Source organism: Cetorhinus maximus, chromosome 3, assembly GCF_964194155.1.
Source record: "Cetorhinus maximus chromosome 3, sCetMax3.hap1.1, whole genome shotgun sequence".
Classification (NCBI taxonomy): Eukaryota; Metazoa; Chordata; class Chondrichthyes; order Lamniformes; family Cetorhinidae; genus Cetorhinus; species Cetorhinus maximus.
In genome coordinates, this window is record NC_135881.1 from 182,769,393 (window position 1) to 182,794,107 (window position 24,715).

At 42.2% G+C, this 24,715-nt stretch overlaps 1 protein-coding gene across 7 annotated transcripts in view; it reads left to right on the forward strand.

The window, feature by feature from the left end:
- LOC144679077 (catenin delta-2-like) overlaps positions 1-24,715 on the forward strand; it is a 1,449,546-nt gene that overhangs the window by 1,343,155 nt on the left and 81,676 nt on the right. For all 7 annotated transcript variants that reach the window (XM_078539356.1, XM_078539360.1, XM_078539354.1 and 4 more), the window contains one exon: positions 19,990-20,163. In XM_078539356.1, the coding sequence (XP_078395482.1) occupies positions 19,990-20,163 (174 nt within the window). The remainder of the gene's footprint in view (positions 1-19,989; positions 20,164-24,715) is intronic.

Sequence of the window (24,715 nt, forward strand, 5' to 3'; positions counted from 1 at the left end):
GTGATCTTACCGAGTGATGGAATAATTTCAGAAGTGATCTTACTGAGTGATGGACTAATTTCAGCAGTGAATTTACCGAATGACGGACAAATTTCAGCACTGATCTTACCAAGTGAAGGCACTAATTTCAGCAGTGATCTTACTGAGCGATAGAATAATTTCAGCAATGATCTTACCGGGTGACCGACTAATTACAGCAGTGATCTTACTGAGTGATGGACTAATTTCAGCAGTGATCTTACCCAGTGACGGACTAATTTCAGCATTGATCTTACTGAGTGAGGGACTCATTTCAGCATTGATCTTACCGAACGAGGGACTAATTTCAGCAGTGATCTTACCGAGTAACGGACTAAATTCAGCAGTGATCTTACCAAGTGACGGACTAATTTCAGCAGCGATCTTACCGAGTGACGGACTAATTTCAGCAGTGATCTTACTGAGTGATGGAGTAATTTCTGCAGTAATATTACCAAGTGAGGGACTAATTTCAGCAGTGATCTTACCAAGTGATGGAATAATTTCTGCAGTAATATTACCAAGTGAGGGACTAATTTCAGCAGTGATCTTACCGAGTGATGGACTAATTTCTGCAGTAATATTACCAAGTGAGGGACTAATTTCAGCAGTGATATTACCAAGTGAGGGACTAATTTCATCAATGATCTTACCGAGTGATGGACTAATGTCAGCAGTGATCTTACCGAGTGATAGACTAATTTCAGCAATGATCTTACCGAGTGACGGACTAATTTCAGCCGTAATATTACCAAGTGAGCGACTAATTTCAGCAATGATCTTACCGAGTGACGGACTAATTTCAGCAGTGATCTTACTGAGTGACGGACTAATTTCCGCACTGATCTTATTTAGAGACGGACTAATTTCAGTAGTGATCTTACCGAATGACGGACTAATTTCAGCAGTGATCTTACTGAGCGATGGACTAATTTCAGCAATGATCTTACCGAGTGACGGACTAATTTCAGCAGTGAATCTACTGAATGATGGACTAATTTCAGCAGTGATCTTACCGAGTGATGGACTAATTTCAGCAGTGATCGTACCAAGAGACGGACAAATTTTAGCAGTGATATTTCCGAATGACGGACTAGTTTCAGCAGTGATCTTACCGAGTGATGGACTAATTTAAGCAGCGAATTTACTGAATATCGGACTAATTTCAGCAGTGATATGAACGAATGAAGGACTTATTTCAGCAGTGATCTTACTGAGTGAAGGACTAATTTCAGCAGTGAATTTACCAAATGACACACTAATTTCAACAGTGATCTTACTGAGTGATGGACTAATTTCAGCAGTGATCTTACCGAGTGACTGACTAATTTCAGTTGTGATCTTACCGAGTGATGGACTAATTTAAGCAGCGAATTTACTGAAAATCGGACGAATTTCAGCAGTGATATGAACGAATGAAGGACTTATTTCAGCAGTGATCTTACTGAGTGAAGGACTAATTTCAGCAGTGAATTTTCCAAATGACACACTAATTTCAACAGTGATCTTACTGAGTGATGGACTAATTTCAGCAGTGATCTTACCGAGTGACTGACTAATTTCAGTTGTGATCTTACCGAGTGATGGACTAATTTCAGCAGTGATCTTACCAAGTTACTGACTAATTTCAGTTGTGATCTCACCAAGTGAAGGACTAATTTCAGCAGTGATCTTACTGAGCGATGGACTAATTTCAGCAGTGATCTTCTCGAGTGATCGACTAATTTCAGCAGTGATCTTACTGAGTAATGGACTAATTTCAGCCGTGATCTTACCCAGTGACGGACTAATTTCAGCATTGATCTTACCGAGTGAGGGACTAATTTCAGCAGTGATCTTACCCAGTGACGGACTAATTTCAGCAGTGATCTTACCGAGTGAGGGACTAATTTCAGCATTGATCTTACCGAGTGAGGGACTAATTTCAGCAGTGATCTTTCCGAGTAACGGACTAAATTCCGCAGTGATCTTACCAAGTGACGCACTAATTACAGCAGTGAATCCACCGAATGACAGACTAATTTCAGCGGTGATTTTACTGAGTAACAGACTAATTTCAGCAGTGATCTTACCGTGTGACTGACTAATTTCGGCAGTGATCTTACTGAGGGATGGACAAATTTCGGCAGTAATCTTACCGAGTGATGGACTAAGTTCAGCAGTAATCTTACCAAATGATGGACTAATTTCAGCAGTGAATCTACCAAATGACGGATTAATTTCAGCAGTGATCTTACTGAGTGACGGATTAATTTCAGCAGTGATCTCACCGATTGACGGACTAATTTCAGCAATGAGCTTACCAAGTGACGGTCTAATTTCAACAGTGAATCATCTGAATGACAGACTAATTTCAGCGGTGATTTTACCGAGTGACGGACTAATTTCAGCAGTGATCTTACCGAGTGATGGAGTAATTTCAGCAGTGAATTTACCGAATTACGGACTAATTTCAGCAGCGATCTTACCGAGTGACGGACTAATTTTAGCAGTTAATCTACCAAATGACAGACTAATTTCAGCAGTTAACTTACTGAGTGACAGACTAATTGCAGCAGTGATCTTACCGAGTGACGGACTAATTTCAGCAGTGATTTTACCAAGTGAGGGTCTAATTTCAGCAGTGATCTTACTGAGTGAGGGACTAATTTCAGTGGTGAATTTACAGATTGACGGACTAATTTCAGCAGTGATTTTACCGAGTGAAGGACTAATTTCAGTAGTGACCTTACCGAGTGACGGACTAATTTCAGCAGTGATCTTACTGAACGATGGACTCATTTCCGCAGTAATCTTAATGAATGACGGATTAATTTCAGCACTGATCTTACTGAGTGACAGACTAATTTCATCAGTGATATTACTGAGTGACGGACTAATTTCATCAGTGAATCTACCGAATGACGGACTGATTTCAGCAGTGATCTTAACAGTTGACGGACTAATTTCAGCAGTGATCTTACTGAGTGACGGACTAATTTCAGCAGTGAATTTACCGAGTGACGGACTCATTTCAGCAGTGATCTTACTGAGTGATGGACTAATTTCTGCAGTAATATTAGCAAGTGAGGGACTAATTTCAGCAGTGATATTACCAAGTGAGGGACTAATTTCAGCAGTGATCTTACCGAGTGATGGACTAATTTCTGCAGTAATATTACCAAGTGAGGGACTAATTTCAGCAGTAATATTACCAAGTGAGGGACTAATTTCAGCAGTGATCTTACCGAGTGATGGACTAATTTCTGCAGTAATATTACCAAGTGAGGGACTAATTTCAGCAGTGATATTACCAAGTGAGGGACTAATTTCATCAATGATCTTACCGAGTGATGGACTAATGTCAGCAGTGATCTTACCGAGTGATAGACTAATTTCAGCAATGATCTTACCGAGTGACGGACTAATTTCAGCCGTAATATTACCAAGTGAGCGACTAATTTCAGCAATCATCTTACCGAGTGACGGACTAATGTCAGCAGTGATCTTACCGAGTGATAGACTAATTTCAGCAATGATCTTACCGAGTGAGGGACTAATTTCAGCAGTGATCTTACCGAATGACAGACTTATTTTCGCAGTGATCTTAACGAATGACGGATTAATTTCAGCAGTGATCTTAGCACGTGACGGACTAATTTCAGCAGCGAATTTACTGAATGAAGGACTAATTTTAGCAGTAACCTAACTGAGTGATGGACTAATCTCAGCAGTTATCTTACCGAGTGACGGACTATTTTCAGCAGTTATCTTACCGAGTGACGCACTATTTTCAGCAATAATCTTACCGAGTGACGGACTAATTTCAGCAGTGATCTTACTGAGGGAAGGACAAATTTCAGCAGTGATCTTACCGAGTGAAGGACTAATTTCAGCAGTGATCTAACTGAGTTTAGGGACTAATTTCAGCAGTTAATTCACCGAATGACGGATTAATTTTTGCAGTGATCTTGCTGAGTGACGGTCTAATTTCAGCAGTGAATTAACCGAATGACGGACTAATTTTAGCAGTGATTTTACTGAGTAACGGACTTTTTTCAGCAGTGTATTTACCGAATGATGGTCTAATTTCAGCAGTGAATTTACCGAATGTCGGACTAATTTCAGCAGTGATCTTACCGAGTGACGGACTTTTTTCAGCAGTGAATTTACCGAATGACGGGCCAATTTCAGCAGTGATCTTACCGAGCGAGGGACTAATTTCAGCAATGATCTTACCGAGTGAAGGACTAATTTCAGCAGTGAATCTACTGAGTGATGGACTAATTTCAGCAGTGATCTTACTGAGTGACAGACTAATTGCAGCAGTGATCATACTGAGTGATGGTCTAATTTCAGCAGTAAATTTACCGAATGACGGATTAATTTCAGCAGTGATCTTACTGAGCGGTGGACTAATTTCAGCAGTGAATCTACTGAATGATGGACTAATATCAGCAGTGATCTTACCGAGTGATGGAATAATTTCAGCAGTGATTTTACCGAGAGACGGACTAATTTCAGCAGTGATCTTACTGAGCGATGGACTAATTTCAGCAGTGAATTTTACCGAATGACCGTCTAATTTCAGCAGTGATCTTACTGAGTGACTGACTAATTTCAGCAGTGATCTTGCTGAATGACGTTCTGATTCAGCAGTGATCTTACCAGGTAACGTACTAATTTCAGCAGTGATCTTATTGACTGACTGACTAATTTCAGCAGTGATCTTACTGAGTGATGGACTAATTTCTGCAGTAATATTACCAAGTGAGGGACTAATTTCAGCAGTGATATTACCTAATGACGGACTAATTTCAGCAGCGATCTTACCGAGTACCTACTAATTTCAGCAATTAACTTACTGAGTGACAGACTAATTGCAGCAGTGATCTTACCAAGTCACGGACTAATTTCAGCAGTGGTCTTACCAAGTGAGGGTCTAATTTCAGCAGTGATCTTACTGAATGACGGACTAATTTCAGCAGTGAATTTACAGAATGACGGACTAGTTTCAGCAGTGATATAACCGACTAATAGACTAATTTCAGCAGTGATCTAACTGAGCGATGGAATAATTTCAGCATTGATCTTACCGGGTGACCGACTAATTTCAGCAGTGAATTTACCGACTGATGGACTAATTTCAGCAGTGATCTTACTGAGTGAGGGACTAATTTCAGCAGTGATCTTCTCGAGTGATGGACTAATTTCAGCAGTGATCTTATTCAGTGACGGACTAATTTCAGTACGGATCTTACCAAGTGACGGATTAATTTCAGCAATGATCTTACCCAGTGACGCACTAATATCAGCAGTGATCTTACCGAGTGACGAACTAATTTCAGCAGTGATCTTACCGAGTGAGGGACTAATTTCAGCAGTGATCTTACCGAGTAACGGACTAAATTCAGCAATGATCTTACCAAGTGACAGACTAATTTCAGAGGTGATTTTACTGAGTGACGGACTAATTTCAGCAGTGATCTTACCGTGTGACTGACTAATTTCAGCAGTGATCTTACTGAGTGACGGACTAATTTCAGCAGTGATCTTACCGAGTGACAGACTAATTTTAGCACTGATCTTACCGAGTGACGGACTAATTTCAGCAGTGATCTTACCGAGTGACGGACTAATTTCAGCAGTGATCTTACCAAGTGACGGACTAATTTCAGCGGTGATCTTACCGAGTGACGGACTAATTTCAGCAGTGATCTTACCGAATGACAGACTAATTTCAGCAGGGATCTTACTGAGTGACGGACTAATTTCAGCAGTGATCTTACTGTGTGACGGACTAATTTCATCAGTGATGTTACCGAGCGAGGGACTGATTTCAGCAGTGATCTTGTTCAGTGACGGACTAATTTCAGCAGTGATCTTACCGAGTGAGGGACTAAGTTCAGCAGTGATCTTACCGATTGACGGACTAATTTCAGCAATGATCTTACCAAGTGACGGTATAATTTCAGCAGTGAATCGTCTGAATGAAAGTCTAATTTCAGCGGTGATTTTACCGAGTGACGGATTAATTTCAGCAGTGATCTTACCAAGTGTCGGACTAATTTTAGCAGTGATCTTACCAAGTGAGGGTCTAATTTTAGCAGTGATTTTACAGTTTGACGGACTAATTTCAGCAGTGATCTTACCGAGTGATGGAATAATTTCAACAGTGATCTTACTGAGTGACGGACGAATGTCAGCGGTGATCTTACCGAGACATGGACTAATTTCAGCAGTGATCTTATGGAGTGACAGGCTAATTTCAGCAGTAATCTTACTGAGTGATGGACTAATTTCAGCAGTGATCTTACCGAGTGACGGACTAATTTCAGCAGTGATCTTACCAAGTGACGGACTAATTTCAGCACTGATCTTACCGAGTGACGGACTAATTTCAGCAGTGAATCGTCTGAATGACAGACTAATTTCAGCGGTGATTTTACCGAGTGACGGACTAATTTCATCAGTGATCTTACTGAGTGATGCTCTAATTTCAGCAATGATCTTACTGAGTGATGGACTAATTTCAGCAGTGGTTTACCGAGTGACGGACTAATTTCAGCTATGATCTTAACAATTGACGGACTAATTTCAGCAGTGATCTTACCGAGTGATGGAATAATTTCAGCAGTGATCTTACTGAGCGGTGGACTAATTTCAGCGGTGATCTAATCGAGACATGGACTAATTTCAGCATTGATCTTACTGAGTGACGGACTAATGTCAGCAGTTATATTACCAAGAGACGGACTAATTTCAGCAGTGATCTTACCGAGTGACGGACTAATTTCAGCAGTGAATTTACCGAATGTCGGACTAATTTTAGCAGTGATCTTACCGAATGACGGACTATTTTCAGCAGTGAATTTACCGAATGAATGACTAACTTCAGCAGTGATCTTATTGAGTGATGGACTAATTTCAGAAGTGGTTTACCGAGTGACGGACTAATTTCAGCAGTGATCTTACTGAGTGATGCTCTAATTTCAGCAATGATCTTACTGAGTGATGGACTAATTTCAGCAGTGGTTTACCGAGTGACGGACTAATTTCAGCTATGATCTTAACAATTGACGGACTAATTTCAGCAGTGATCTTACCGAGTGATGGAATAATTTCAGCAGTGATCTTACTGAGCGATGGACTAATTTCAGCGGTGATCTAATCGAGACATGGACTAATTTCAGCATTGATCTTACTGAGTGACGGACTAATGTCAGCAGTTATATTACCAAGAGACGGACTAATTTCAGCAGTGATCTTACCGAGTGACGGGCTAATTTCAGCAGTGAATTTACCGAATGTCGGACTAATTTTAGCAGTGATCTTACCGAATGACGGACTATTTTCAGCAGTGAATTTACCGAATGAATGACTAACTTCAGCAGTGATCTTATTGAGTGATGGACTAATTTCAGAAGTGGTTTACCGAGTGACGGACTAATTTCAGCAGTGATCTTACTGAGTGATGCTCTAATTTCAGCAATGATCTTACTGAGTGATGGACTAATTTCAGCAGTGGTTTACCGAGTGACGGACTAATTTCAGCTATGATCTTAACAATTGACGGACTAATTTCAGCAGTGATCTTACCGAATGACAGACTAATTTCAGCAGTGATCTTACTGAGTGACGGACTAATTTCAGCAGTGATCTTACTGTGTGACGGACTAATTTCATCAGTGATGTTACCGAGCGAGGGACTGATTTCAGCAGTGATCTTATTCAGTGACGGACTAATTTCAGCAGTGATCTTACCGAGTGAGGGACTAAGTTCAGCAGTGATCTTACCAAGTGACGGTATAATTTCAGCAGTGAATCGTCTGAATGACAGTCTAATTTCAGCGGTGATTTTACCGAGTGACGGACCAATTTCAGCAGTGATCTTACCAAGTGTCGGACTAATTTTAGCAGTGATCTTACCAAGTGAGGGTCTAATTTTAGCAGTGATTTTACAGTTTGACGGACTAATTTCAGCAGTGATCTTACCGAGTGATGGAATAATTTCAGCAGTGATCTTACAGAGTGACGGACGAATGCCAGCGGTGATCTTACCGAGACATGGACTAATTTCAGCAGTGATCTTACGGAGTGACAGGCTAATTTCAGCAGTAATCTTACTGAGTGATGGACTAATTTCAGCAGTGATCTTACCGAGTGACGGACTAATTTCAGCAGTGATCTTACCGAGTGACGGACTAATTTCAGCACTGATCTTACCGAGTGACGGACTAATTTCAGCAGTGAATCGTCTGAATGACAGACTAATTTCAGCGGTGATTTTACCGAGTGACGGACTAATTTCATCGGTGATCTTATTCAGTGACGGACTAATTTCAGCAGTTATCTTACCGAGTGATGGAGTAATTTCAGCAGTGATTTTACCGAGTGACAGACTAATTTCAGCAGTTAATCTACCAAATGACGGACTAATTTCAGCAGTGATCTTACTGAGTGATGGACTAATTTCAGAAGTGGTTTACCGAGTGACGGACTAATTTCAGCAGTGATCTTACTGAGTGATGCTCTAATTTCAGCAATGATCTTACTGAGTGATGGACTAATTTCAGCAGTGGTTTACCGAGTGACGGACTAATTTCAGCTATGATCTTAACAATTGACGGACTAATTTCAGCAGTGATCTTACCGAGTGATGGAATAATTTCAGCAGTTATATTACCAAGAGACGGACTAATTTCAGCAGTGATCTTACCAAGAGACGGACTAATTTCAGCAGTGATCTTACCGAGTGACGGACTAATTTCAGCAGTGAATTTACCGAATGTCGGACTAATTTTAGCAGTGATCTTACCGAATGACGGACTATTTTCAGCAGTGAATTTACCGAATGACGGACTAACTTCAGCAGTGATCTTATTGAGTGACTGACTAATTTCATCAGTGATCTTACTGAGCAATGGACTAATTTAGGCGGTGAGCTTACCGAGTGACGGACTAATTTCAGCAGTGATCTTAATGAGTGACGGACTAATTTCTGCAGTGATCTTACCGGTGACGGATTAATTTCAGCAGTGATCTTACTGAGTGACGGACTAATTTCTGCAGTGATCCTACTGAGTGACGGACTAATTTCAGCAGTGATGTTACTGAGCAATGGACTAATTTCAGCACTGATCTTACCCAGTGACGCACTAATATAAGCAGTGATCTTACCGAGTGACGGACTAATTTGAGCAGTGATCTTACCGAGTGACGGACTAATTTCAACAGTGATCTTACTGAGTGAAGTACTAATTTCAGCACTGATCTTACCCAGTGACGCACTAATATAAGCAGTGATCTTACCGAGTGATGGACTAATTTGAGCAGTGATCTTACCGAGTGACAGACTAATTTCAGCAGTGAATCCACCGAATGACAGACTAATTTCAGCGGTGATTTTACAGTGTGACTGACTATTTCAGCAGTGATCTTACTGAGGGATGGACGAATTTCGGCAGCAATCTTACCGAGTGATGGACTAATTGCAGCAGTAATCTTACCGAGTGACGGACTAATTTCAGCAGTGATCTTACCAAGTGACGGACTAATTTCAGCAGTGATCTTACCAAGTGACGGTCTAATTTCAGCAGTGAATCGTCTGAATGACAGACTAATTTCAGCGGTGATTTTACCGAGTGCCGGACTAATTTCAGCAGTGATGTTATTCAGTGACGGACTAATTTCAGCAGTGATCTTATTCAGTGACGGACTAATTTCATCAGTGATCTTACCGAGTGATGGAGTAATTTCAGCAGTGATCTTACCGAGTGACGGACTAATTTCAGCAGTGATCTTACCGAGTGTTGGACTAATTTCAGCAGTGATCTTACCGAGTGAGGGACTAAGTTCAGCAGTGATCTTACCGATTGACGGACTAATTTCAGCAATGATCTTACCGAGTGACGGACTAATTTCAGCAGTGAATCTACCGAATGACGGACTGATTTCAGCAGTGATCTTACCAGGTGACGGACTAATTTCAGCAGTGATCTTACTGAGTGACGGACTAATTTCAGCAGTGATCTTACCGAGTGACGGACTAATTTCAGCAGTGAATTTACCGAATGACGGACTAATTTCAGCAGTGATCTTGCTGAGTGACGGACTAATTTCAGCAGTGACTGTACGGAATGACGGACTAATTTCAGCAGTGAATTTACCGAATGACGGATTAATTTCAGCAGTGATCTTACTGAGTGAGGGACTAATTTCAGCAGTGATCTTGCTGAGTGACGGTCTAATTTCAGCAGTGAATTTACCGAATGACATATTAATTTCAGCAGTGATCTTACTGAGTGACGCACTAATTTCAGCAGTGAATTAACCGAATGACGGACTCATTTCAGCAGTGATCTTACCGAGTGACGGACTCATTTCAGCAGTGATCTTACCGAGTGACGGTCTAATTTCAGCCGTGATCTTACTGAGTGATGGAATAATTTCAGCAGTGAATTTACCGAATGTTCGACTAATTTCAGCAGTGATCTTACCGAGTGACGGTCTAATTTCAGCAGTGATCTTACCGAGTGACGGTCTAATTTCAGCAGTGATCTTACCGAGTGATGGACTATTTTCAGCAGTGAATTTACCGAATGACGGACTATGTTCAGCAGTGATCTTACTGAGTGACGGACTAATTTCATCAGTGATCTTACTGAGCAATGGACTAATTTAGGCGGTGAGCTTACCGAGTGACGGGCTAATTTCAGCAGTGATCTTACTGAGTGACGGACTAATTTCTGCAGTGATCTTACCAGTGACGGATTAATTTCAGCAGTGATGTTACCAAGTGACGGACTAATTTCAGCAGTGATTTTGCTGAGTAGCCGACTATGCTCAAGGCGCCTCGTCTAGTCCTATTTTTTATGGCCAATGTCATATTGCTGAATGACATGTGATCAAATGTCACATGAACTGATCTCCAGGAATATGTCAAATCAGAGTGGACAACCCTATGCAGACAATAATGGGAGCACCGAATTATACCTGGAGAAGTGGGAAAGCAGCGCATGTAAAAGTCATTGTTCCTGGGCAGCATTTTGCCCCCTGCCCCCAAACCCTTCTCACCTACTGGGAGTGGGCCAGCAGATTGGGGGGATGCAAAATTATGTGGCGGGGATGCTGTGCCTGTTGTTGACCGGTCTCCGGTAGAATTTTAACAGCAACAGAGTAGGAGCCAGACAGCCACTTAAGTAATGGCCACTTAAGGGCCTCCTCCTGCCATCACTGGTAAACCCTGGTTGGAAGCTGCGGGGAAGGGCCCTCCTCTGGGCACCTTATTCCCAATGCAAGTCGTCCTCTCCCCCTCCCCCCCAACCCCCTATGTAAATGGCCACCCACCACTTCTCTTATCCCCTCACAGGCCTCCCAAACGCAATTAGCCCCCAGCAACCCGACCCTCACTTACCTCGGTATCCAGCCTGCTCTGTGGCTGCACGTCAGAGACTGGGGCTGAAGTCGCAGCAGTGGCAACTGCTCCTGATCCCGCTGCTGGGACTACAGAACTACTGGCCCTCAGATAGGGGTGCAAGCCACAACGTCAGACAGTTAACTGCCTGAGGACCATTAAATACAGTTGTGGCATCCCTGGGCCAGAGGAGGTGGTCTCATCCCCACCTTTTCAGCTGGAAGACAGGGCCACCACCTCTGCGAAAAATTCTGGCCTCGATTTGAGTGTAATTTTGTGTTTTGGTGTTTAATTCAGTAGTAGAGGTGGATATTCCAATGATAAATCTACTAGTGACAGCTTTGTTGCTGAGTCTTTCAATGAGACAGTGTTGGTTTGTAATTCATGGCCTAATGGAACCATTTCCACTCCAGAATGAGCAGGCCCAAAGCCCAATCTTGAGACTCCTGCTCTGCATTTGGGTATTATTTTAACAGCTTGCATGAGTAAACTCAGAGTAGTGTCGTGATTATATTACTGGACTAATAATGGAAAGACTGTGAGTTCGAATCCCACTGTGGCAGTTTGAGAATTTGAATGCAGGTTCAAAACAATCTGGAAATGAAAGGAGGTCTTAGATAGGGTTGCCAACCCTCCAGGATTGCCCTGAAGTCTTTAGGAATTGATGATGAATCTCCAGGACACTGTGATAAAAGCAAAAAACTGCGGATGCTGGAAATCGAAAACAACAACAAAAATACCTGGAAAAACTCAGCAGGTCTGGCAGCATCTGTGGAAGGGAGCACAGTTAACGTTTCGAGTCCGCATGACTCTTCCACAGAACTCCTGTTCAACAGTTCTGTTGAAGAGTCATGCGGACTCGAAACGTTAACTGTGCTCCCTTCCACAGATGCTGCCAGACCTGCTGAGTTTTTCCAGGTAGTTTTGTTTTTGTTCTCCAGGACAGTGTTGTATGCAACCCTGGAGAAAAAGCATCGAGACATTAAAAAAAAAGATCATTTCTCTATACCGGGTATAAAAATTTTGAAAATAGGGGAGAAAAAAAGCTCGGCTGCCTGATAGTCAAGCATCATTCAATTGGGTAATGAATCTTTTTGCTTATTACATATTAGCATAGGAAGGCAGTAACATCACAAGGATGAGTGTGTTGGCCAACTAATGGTTGGAGCACGGTGGCAAGTCATGTGATGAAACCTCCAGGAATATATTTAATCACAGTTGGCAACCCTAGTATCAGACCATGAAACTGTTGCTTTGTCATAGAAACCCAACTGGTTCACTAACATCCTGTAGGGAAGGAAACCTGACATCCTTACCCAGTTCTGGCCTATATGACTCCAATTCCACAACACCATGGTTGACTCTTAACTGCCCTCTGAAATGGACTAGAAAACCATTCAGCTGAAACCCATTACCGTGGTTCAAGAAGGAAGTACTCGACCACTTCTGGGGCAACTAGGGATGGGCAGTAAATGCCAGCCTTGTCCAGCGATGCCCACATCCCAAGAATGAATGATTTTTTAAAAAAACATGGAAGTATTTTATAAATGCAAGTTCTTATCTTCCGTTTAATACATGAATGTTTGAACTCGGGGCTATTGTTTTTATATATATGCATATATATATATATATATGTAACTCCAATGCCACATTGGTATGACCAATCCCTTCTTGCACAGCCTATTTGGAAATTTAATTTCATGCCTCTTCGAAGATGCACTTTAATTTCCCCTAGATGGTTAAGTTGAATTTTGAAACAAATTTCAGTAACATGATTGAAATTTCCTGTAAAGGTCAGGGCAATTTACAGGCTGAGAAAAGGTCTGCTGTTTCTTCACATGTGACATATGGCAACAGTGGCCTGCAGTCACATCTGAGTCTCTGTGTGGCCTTGAAAGGTGAACATTTACACAGACATACCATGTGTTTTTATTAATCGCTCTTCTTTCTGTAGCAGCACTGGCAGAATGTAATGAGAGGAACTTTACAGCCACATGGGTCACTTCACACCCTGCGCTCGCAGCAGAGAGAAGCCAGAGATTGTTTTTCTCTTTAACCATTTGTCACTGTCTCTAGTCATGTGCAACAGAGATACCAAGAGCGTGGCTTCTGTAGAAGGAAGCCTCAGCGTCCAAAACAAAATACTGAACAGTCATTCCCGATTTGCCCTCACTTTGTCTTATTTTCCTTCAATATCTTTTTGTGTGGGTCAGTACACTACGGAAAATGTAAATGCTGAGCAGGAAAGGAACAGCTGCTCCATCAAACCTGCCCTGCACTCATGGTGGCTGGAGCATGATGACCAGACACTTACTCATCCTAACCTCTGCTCCCCATCCCCACCATAACCCATAGCCATTTAACCTCCTGGGAGAGGCAAAAGAAGGGGGGAGAAGGGAAGGGGGTGGGGGGGTGGGGGAGTGTCGTTGTTGGGGGAGGGGTGATCAGTGTTGGGGGAGTGGGATTGATGTTGGGGGAGGGGTGATCGCTATTGGGGGAGGTGGATCGCTCTTGGGGGAGGGGTGATCAGTGTTGGGGGAGGGGAGATCGGTGTTGGGGGAGGAGTGATCAGTGTTGGGGGAGGGGGTATCGTTGTTGGGGAGGGGGGATCGGTCAATAAGGGAAGAAATATTCTTCATTGGGTATATTTTGGGCCTACAGGTGACCATGAAGGATTGCCCTAAAATACAACTGGTTCACAAATGCTCTTCAAGGAAGTGTGGTCATCTGATGTGTAATATACCTTTAAGAAGAATGTTATAATGGAAGATCACATGATCTTAGTATGCAATAGCAAAGTGGTGTGGGCTACCTCAGTAGTCAGTAGGAGTAGTCTAGAGTTAGAGTCTGTAATGTAGAGACAGGGTTTGAGTTTTAAACACACAAGTGTAGCTGCTGAGTTCCTTTGTAAATAAATAGAATGTGGTCCACACAAGAACTGCCTGCTAATCTACTCTGTCTATGGTACCAACTCGGTCAGCCCGAAACAAGCATGCAACCCGGATCCATTAATCCAACTAAACAAGTGACCCAGGATCCAACAAACTGGCGACGAGGAAAAAAGCAAGACAAAGTATGGAAGGATGAAAATAAAGCAAAAAAAAGTGAGGAAGGAAATCAAGTGAATTGAAATTGGGCTGTACCTCGCACGGTAATTGTAAGTAGAATTTCCTTCCTAATCGTCGAAGCAGTCCCCTCGAAGCATGCCGCAGTTTGGAAGAGTTGATCCTTTCGACACAACTGCGGATGATTGGTCTCATTATGTTGAACGCCTTGCGTTCTTTTTCCAAGCTAATGACATTGCAGGGGAGGAAAAGAGGTGAGTGATCCTCTTATCCACATGTGGGAGTGAAACCTATGGATTGATTCGAAGTTTGACAGCACCCTGTTTTGACGACTTAGTGAACCTTGTAAAGAGTCATTATGAGCCCAAGCCCTCGGTAACGATGCAGCAGTTCAAATTTAACTCAAGAAATAGAGCCCCAGGGGAGACAGTTGCTTGTTATGTGGCAAGTCTGAAACAGTTAACAGAATATTGCGTGTTTGGTACATCTATAAAGGATATACTTAGAGATCGTTTGGTGTGCTGTATAAATGAAGATACGATTCAGAAGAGATTACTGTCTGATACAAATCTGGACTTTCAGAAGGCGCTAGAAATAGCACGGGCCATGGAAAGCGCAGTGAGGAACTCGAAAGCCATACAGGGAGTGCAAAATGGCACCGTCCTCCACGTTGGGTGGGGAGGCCCAGTCAAAAAGAGCACGAAAATGCACAGCTCTGATGAGAAGCAGGAAGTAGCCACCGCTTGCAGACAAATAAAAAGGAATGACTTAGCAGCAAAAACACGGAATAATGAATGGATGTTTAAAAAAATTGAATGTTTTTACTGTCATCGAAACGACACCTCATGAGACATTGCAAGGATGGTATCAGGCAGATTTTCAATCAAAAGAAAAAAACCCCGTGAGATCCATAAAGTAGAAGAGCCTGAAGTAACAGATTCAAATATTTATTTGTCGTATAATTTAAAGGCAGGAAGAACAGAACCAATCTATGTAACTGTGAGGGTGAATGATAGGCCTATCAGAAGGGAGGTGACAAAGGAGCTTCCACTGCGGTAAAAGGTGAGCACACCTTCAAATTCCTGAATTATGGAGAATGTAAATTAAACCTGGAAGAAACAGATACCAATTTGAAACTTACATAGGAGAAGACATCAAAATCAAAGGCATAAGCAGGGTTACTGTACAATTTGGAAGTCTATCAGTAAAATTACCCTTGATGTTGGTAGTAGATGAGAGGCCAAGCCTCCTTGGACAAAACTGGCTGAAAGAAACTAAATTGAATTGGGCTAAGATCTTCCAGCTGATAGCCAGTGGGCCACCTGAGCTACTACAAAAAAACGCCTCAGTTTTCCAAGATGAACTCCAAAAGATACAGGGGCTACAAGCAAAAATTCATGTGGATCCAGACACTACCCCCTGATTTATGAAGGCAAGACCAGTACCTTACGCACTGTGGGAAAAGATAGGTACCAAATTGGATAGATTAGAGAAGCTGGGAGTTATACGACCTCTGCAGTTCTCAGAATGAGCAGCACCAATAGTCCCCATACTTAAACCCAACCAAAGTATTCGGATGTATGGAGACTACAAATTGACTGTTAATAAAGTGGCTAAGTTGGACAGACACCCTATACCAAAAATTGAATGTGTGCTAAGCTGGCAAGTGGAACCGCCTACACGAAGCTTGATGTGAGTCACGCTGTGATTGCACGAGAGAGAGTGCAGAGGAGATTTACCAGGATGTTGCCTGGCCTGGAGGGTTTTAATTATGAGGAGAGATTGGATAAACTGGGGATATTTTCCCTGGAGCAGAGGAGATTGAGAGGGGACATGATTGAGGTGTATAAAATTATGAGGGGCAGATAGGGTAGACAGGAAGGAACTTTTCCCCTTGGTGGAGGGGTCAATATCCAGGGGGGCATAGATTTAAGGTAAGGGGCAGGAGGTTTAGAGCGGATGTGAGGAAGAACTTTTTCACCCAGAGGGTGGTGGGAACCTGGAACTCACTGCCTGAAACCCTCATAACATTTAAGAAGTATTTGGATGTGGCCTTGCAATGCCATGGCATACAAGGCTATGGGCCTTGTGCTGGAAAATGGGATTAGAATAGTTAGGTACTTGTTTGACCGGTGCAGACTCGATGGGCCGAAGGGCCTTTTTCTATGCTGTGGACCTCTATGACGCTTATCAACAATTGGAGTTAGAGATGGCCTCCCAGAAATTTGTCACAATTAACACACGCAAAGGGTTGCATCAATATACCCATTTGCCTTTTGGTATAGCCTCAGCTTGCGCCATATTCCAGAGAACAATGGAAAGTTTACTGCAGGGATTGCCCCACATTATTTATTTAGATGACGCTCTGGTGACAGGACTCACAGAAAAGGAGCATTTGGCAAACTTGGAAGCAGTTTTAAAACGTTTCGCACAGGTCAGAGTGCGTTTAAAAAAAGAAAAGTGAATGCTCCAAGAGAAAGAGGTAATTTATTTAGGTCACAGGGTAGATTCACAGGGCCTCCACCTGGTTGAGGAAAAAGTGAGAGCCATTAGAGAGGCACTTGCGCCAAAGAACACCTCCGAGCTCAAATCATTCTTGGGGATGATCAATTACTATGGACGTTTCTTGCCTAATTTGTCAGCAGACCAACTTGGTCATCCCGAAACAAGTGTGCAACCCGGATCCATTAGTCCAACTAAACTAGTGACCAGGATCCAAGAGGAAGGTAAAGTGCTGTTTTTATCTGCTGTTACCTATATGGGACTGCAGTCCAACTCTGGTGGCCAGACATCTGGTTTTGTATTGGACAATCCAGTTTTTAGTCGGTCTGTGGGCCGTACGTGCAAACAGTAGGAAAAAACCCAATAGCACTAAAAGGGGAGAAATGCACTGGAAAATACCTCTTAGAGCACCTCGGGCAATCAAAATCAGTCCAGACGATCATATGTAGCACATACGGCCTTAAACTAATTCATGAGATTAGAACAAGGGGGCCACTGTGTTCGATTTAGTGAATGGAAAACTCAGGCCTGATTAGGAAGTTCCTGTTCATACACAAGGTGTTTGGAATTCAGTGTCAGTAACTGTTAGGTGTTTGTATTTTTGTATAAAAATAATAATTATACTTTGGGTGAAAGTTACCTGGTGTAGAAAAGCAATGGAATTTTCTGGCAGACACCTTCGGGTTCATAAAGTATTAAAAAGCAGCACTTTAGCTGGATAGAATACAGGGATTAACGACAAGACAATTAAGACTGAATTGACACCTCGGCATATGCTGCCCTTGATCTAGCTGTAATTACCAGAGCAGTTTGATGTTACCTCTCTCTGCCCCACTCTCCCAGTAAGGAAAACCTTATCTTCAACTCAATATATCAATAAGCAATAGCAGAGAGAAGAGAAGGAACTTCCCTCGTGTGTCAGCCATGGTTCTATTAGTACCACTGTTGCCCCTGAGTCAGAAGCTCCCACTCCAGGGACTTGAGCGCATAATCTAGGCTGATACTCCTGTGCAGTACTGAGGGAGTGCTGCACTGTAGGAAATGCCACCTCCTGGCTAAGATGTTAAACTGAGGCCCCATCTTTCCCCTCAGTTGAATATAAAAGATTCCACAGCATTATTTTTAAGAAGCAGCGGGAAGCTCTGTCAGGTGTTGTGGCCAATATTTATCCCTCAACCAATATCACTCAGTTAGACTGTCTGGTCATTATCTCACTGCTGTTGTGGGAACTCGCTGTGTGCAATTAGGCTACGATCTTTCCTACGTTACAACAGGAGTTACATTTCAAAAATAATTCACTGACGGTAAAGTGCTTTGGGACATGCTGAGGTTATAAAAGGCTCTACATAAATGTAAGTCTTTCTTTCTCTGCCTATGCCAATTACTGATCAAGCAATTTGACATTACCTGTCCCTGCCCCTCTTTCCTCATGAGGAAAGTCTTATTATCCTCTGTTCAATACTTTGATAAGAAATAGCAAAGTGAATATGAGGAACCTCTCTTGTAAGGACTTGTAGGAGTTAATGTACATCTTCATATACTAGGCTGCATTGTACTGGAGCACAATTCCTATTCTTCTGAGTTTCGTGTCTGAATAGAGTCTCTTTTCAATACATCTTCTATTGTCTGCACAGACAGGAAGATAAAGACACACAAGAATGTGGTGTGCAGATGAATTTATCAATTAAAATGCTTCTGTATCACCATCACATTAAAAAAAATTGAACATGAGTGGAAGAGACTCAATGCTTCTCTGAGAAATGTGCTGATTGTTTCTGCAAGGAAGGCTGTTGAGATAACTCACAGATGAGGCATTTATTAGTGAGTTATTGTCTGCTTCACAAGTGAATATATAAATCACTTTGTAGGGGGAGATGCTGAGCATGCTGATGATCACACTCGATGGGGTAGATCTTGACTTTGTGTGAAGGCGTAAAATGTGTGATAGCAAATTGGCAGCACATTTTGCATGTTACTGGGGAGTCCAGAACAATGGGGCATAGCATTAAAATTAGAGCTAGGCTGTTCATGGGTAACGACAGGAAGGAGTTCTTCACACATAATGGAAATCTCAGACTCTGTCCCAAAATAACTGTTGAAGCTGGGGGTCAATTGAAAACTCCAAAACTGTGATTAATAGATTTTTGTTCGACAAGGGAATTAAGGGATATAGAACCAAGGTAGGTAAATGGAGTTAAGCTACAGATCAGGTATTATCTAACTGAATAGCAGAGGAGTTGAAAGGTCTGCTCTTGTTCCTGTGCGTCTTCCTGTGGTCCCGGTTTTTATTTCCGTTGAAGTCAGTGGAAATTTATATACATTTTATCTGCATCTGTGGCATTGGAGGTGGAAGAATGAACATGGGGGTTTGGTAACAATGGGCAGTGTAGTTGATGTGGTTTGAAAGAGTGACGCAAACATATGCCAGTCTTATTGGTCTAAAGAAGGGAGGGCTGGCTATGTGCTGCGCTCAGGGATTTCAAAGATTGATCAGGTCTTCTGAACCAGTGAGGAAACCAGAAATGAGAAAACTAGAAATTAGAAACCAGAAATTATAGTAAGATCTTTACTAGTGCATGTCTTTCTTGCTTCCAATTGGGTGTTGAGGTCAAATGAATGGTCTTGATGCTACATGCCAAGTGAAACCACTGTTGCTGTGAAGTTGGAAAATGTTGCAAAAGAGATGTGGAAGTTTTTTTAAGATGTGGGAATGAGTTTCACACCTTTCCTCTGGGTCTCCTCATGGAGTGTTCTTGAAGAAGTTAGGCAGACAGTTTGCATCCTGGATTTTGCCTCCAAATTTCCTCTTTTCCAATGGGAAATCACATGTTTGCTCTCTGCTCCTAGGCTGTGGTTAGACCCGGAAGTTCAGCTCCTGGGAATCTGGGGTTACAATCAGTGTTCTGACATTCATGGGCCCTCTGCATTGGCATCACCAGTATTCTGTGCTGGGTAAAGAATTTGTTGCCACAGCATTTAATTTTTTCCCGCTTTGCTTCCCTTTCCTAGTGGGATGGTGTTGGACCTCTTCCAGAAGCGGCGGACCCACCAAAGGGTATACAGCTCTTGTGGCATCCTTCAATTGTCAAACCCTACCTCACACTTTTGTCAGAATGCTCGAATCCAGATACCCTTGAGGGGGCGGCAGGAGCCTTACAGAACCTGGCTGCAGGGAGCTGGAAGGTAAGTCAATCAAAACTGTGCTTGCATACTATGCTTTATGTGCTGTTTTCCTGTCTTTAAAATTCTCATTCTTGTTTTCAATACCCTACACAACCTCGGTCCTCCCTAGCTCTGTAACCTCCTCCAGCTCTCAAATCCTCCCAGACCTTTTCACTCTGCCAATTCTGGCACCTTGTGCATCCCAGAATTTCTGCACCCCACCATGTCTTCATGTGCCTAGGCCTTAATCTCTGTAAATCCCTGCCTAAACCATTTCTATCTCTCTAACTTGCTCTCCTCCTTTAAGACACTCCTTAGATCTATCTTCCCTGTCCAAATATCTGCATATGTGGCCTTGGTGTCAATTTTTTGTTGGATAATGCTCCTGTGAAGCTCCTTGGAACATCTTACTAAGTTAATGAAACTATATAAATGCAGGCTGGTGCTGTTGCACTAGCTATGTTAAGGTACTGGCAGAATCTTTTAACCCAGCTGAATGTGTGACCCCCTTTAGGTGTCCTGCTGTGGGAGTACTCACTTTCAATTCTTATTGGCAATGAGATTAACCTGCGTCCATTAAACTTCCTTAATGCCATATTGTTTCTGTTGTATTCAATGCTGTTGCCTCTCCCGCTCCCAAAAGGTTCACTTGTTATATTTGTTCAGAGAGAAGATATTGCCTCCATCAATTTACATAGGCTGAAGTGATCCCCATTTTCCAAACAATGCCCGACTATCATCAGACCCCTGCTTCTTACAGGGTTAGATGGCAGGAAATGTTCCCTTGGTGAGTCCCCCAATTTTGACCAGAGTGAGACATTGAGTAGAGGATAAACGTGAGGAGGGAAAATCAGGCAATGTGAATAATCCAGGCAGTCACACACTTCCTAATAGAGTATAGCTGATCATGGGACACCTCAACTTGGGAATGATATCAAACACACAACTAAAGAGGAAGTGAGGAAGAGTACAGGTTCACCAGAATGGTACTAGAGCTAAAATGGTTAAATTAGGATGCCAAATTGCACAGACTAGATTTGTATTCCCTTAAGTATAGAAAATTAAGAAGCGATCTAATTGAGGTGTTTACAACCATTAAAGGAGTTGATACAGTCCTAACAGAGAAACTGTTCACTTCAATGGGGAGGTCCAGAACAAGAGGGACATAATGTTAAAATTGGAGCTAGGCCATTCAGCAGTGACATCAGAAACACTTCCTCAAACAAAGGGTAGTGGAAATCTGGATCTCCCCGCCAGAAGTTGTCGAGACTTGGTCAATTGAAATTTTTAAACCTGATTTTAACAGCTTCTTGTTAGACAATGGTATTAAGGTGATGGAAACTAGGTGGGTAAATGGAATTAAGATACAGATCAGCATTGATCTAATGAAATGGCAGAACAGGCTCGACATGCTTATATCCTGCTTCTGTTCCTAAATATCATTGATTAATTAAAGCAATTCTAAATGTAATGATTTTGTAAACAAGAAATTATTAACCAGTTCCTTAAGCTTTTTAAATTCTCTGCTATTCTATTCTTCTCTGTTACTGCCTTTTCTCCTCCATAGCTAAAGGATTAAATACTTCTAAATAGCATGCAAACAGTACTACAGCTATCAATCTTGCACACAGAAAATTCCACAAACAGCAATGTGATAATTTTGATTGAGGAATAAATATTGGTCAAGACATTGGGGAGAAATAGCATCACAGAATCTTTTATCTTTTAAGAGGGCAGATGGGGTTTAACATCTCATCTGAAAGGCACCATCTCTGACAGTGCAGCAGTCTCTCAGTACCACATTGAAGTGTCAGCCTGGATTATATGTTTGAATCCCTGGAGTAGGACTTGAACCCACAATCTTTTTACTCAGAGGCATGAGTGCTACCATCTAGATCATGGCTTTGATACTGAAGGTGCAGCCTCTTTACTTGGTTACAGTTCCATGAATACCCAAGTGGTCTTTTGTTCAGGTGGGCCTGGACAGTGAGTGTCATTAACTGGTTTTCAGACTGTGAATGGCATGCAAATGAGCCTGACCTTGACTTCACCGCACATGTTCAAACACTTGGACAGAATTAGCAACCTATCACGGTGGCTCTCGCTGATTTTTATTCTGTCATGATTAATGAAGCCAACTATTAGGAACCTGGTTGAGATCAACTAACTCAAGGTAGCCAAGTATCAACGTCAAGGCCGCTATATCATTAGTTTCATACTACCAAATTTACCAAAAGAACCATTGGGAAAATCTTTTTTTTATGATTAATTTCATTCCTCTCTGGTTTGCATCCTGTTGTAATATGCCTTTAAATGAAAGCAGCATGACATCACTAGAAGAGAAGTGTCCCATGCGATCCAGTCTTAGTTTACTTTTGCCTCTGAGCAGAGCACACAGCTCTACTACTGATGTCTTTAAGCTTTCTACCTATGTGTAAATGTTCTCATGCGCCTATTCTAAATAAATGAGCCCACAACGTGTTTACACAATGCCTTATGAGTGATTGCTGCCTTTATGTCATCATAACAACATGACATGGAGCTCAGTGGTGGTCAAACAGCCTGGCAACAAGATTAAGTACATGTCTGACATGGTGAACAGCCTCAGATTGTACTACATGGAATGAGGCAACATTCAACGTTTTGGTCAGACTGCTACAAAGTCACAGCATCAGAGAATGGTGCAAATGCAGCATCCTGACTGAGCAGAGAAGCTTTGAAGATACAGTGTCGAGCTAGTGCTCAAGTAAAAAGTTGGTAAGCAGATGAATCTCTCATGGTACAATTGTAGCACATAGCTTGTCAATTCAGCAAGTGAATGTAATAAACTAGGAGTACCGTCAAGTTTCTTGTAAGAAACAGCAAACTTTATTTACAGAGCCCCTGATGAAGCTACCTGCTTGTACCAAGACAAGGCTAGAGAGCTCCGCCCCTAAGATGGCCCGCATTTAAATTCGCCTGTACAATCAACTGATCCCCATAACAGTATGAAAGGTTTAACTTACAATTGCTACATTCCTCCCCCTTTAATTTTGTTTTACCACTCTTATTTACAAAAATACCTTAACCCATATCATATACAAATGTATACAGTTCATGCAATTATAGATTTAGTCTTTGAGGTTGTTTCCTGATTCGGGTAGAGCGACGCAACTCTATGACTTGAGATTCTTCCATTGGGTCGACTTGACCAGGAGCTGCAGCATCAGGGACATCCTTAAACAATGGCAGTTCAGAATTATTTATTTCAACAGAGACATCAGGTATGCCTATTCTTTGTCAATCTGGCACCTCAGGGATCAAAGATTCGACTTTGATTTCAGATGGAGTAACTGGTTGTTGGAGAGTGCCTCGACCTCTGAGATGATATCCGTGTTTCCTAACAATCCTGTTTTCCACTTCCACTTGCTAGGACAAAGGTCCTGTTGCAGAGACGATTGAACCAGGAACCCATCTCAATCCAGTTGCAAAGTTTCACACACAAACTGTCTCCCCCACAGTAAATTTTTGGTCTTTACTGTGAACATGATGATTCACTTTCTGACTACTCTGGTTTTTCTCCACCTCCCCTCTAAGTTAGGGAATACCAGACTCAATCCTGTACAAAGGCTGTGTTTCATTAGCAGTTCCGAAGGTGTTGAACCTGTGGTTGCATGAGGAGTCGTGCAATAGTTGAAAAGAAATCTTGAAATTCGTGTTTCTAACATTCCTTTGGATAGTTTCTTCATGCCTGTTTTAAAGGTTTGTACTGCTCTTTCTGCTAACCCATTGGATGAGGGGTGATACGGTGCTATTCTGACATGTTTAATCCCATTTAGATTCATGAATCTCTGGAATTCCATACTAGTGAAAGTGGTACCATTATCCGACACAATAACTTCTGGTAGGCCATGTACACTAAAACATTGGCATGGCTTTTCAATAGTTGTACACACTGTAGGTGCCCTCACTTCATACATATCCATCCACTTTGTGCGTCGATGATCACTAAAAACATGCTACCTAAAAATGGACCTACATAGTCTATATGTATTCTAACCCAGGGTTGAGCAGGCCACTCCCACGGATGCAGTGGAGCTGAAACGAGCAACTTCTGTTGTTACTGACACTGGAGACAGTGTTTAGCCATTTTTTTCTATATCACCTGGCCACCAGGTATAACTTTGTGTGAGCATCTTCATTTTCGAAATAGCAGGATGCGCACTATGAAGCTCTGTCAATAGTGGTTCCCTTCCTTGCAAAGGGATGACGACTCTTGCTCCCCATAACAAGATACCATCTTGACCACTCAATTCAGATTTACGGACATAGAATGATTTTAATTCTTTGGAGACCTGTGCGTTTGATCACCCTTGCAATACCTGTTCTCGGACTCTTGCTAAAATTGGACCCCGGTTTGTCCAATGCTTTATTTGTTTCACATAGACTGGTGAGGAGTCCAGGAACTTCAACGCAAATACAACTTCTTGAGGTACTGGAGCATGTGTAATGTTATCTGGCAAAGGAAGACAACTGAGGGTGCATTTGCTATAGGCACACGTGGGCGATGCATAGAAGTGTATTCATATGCAGA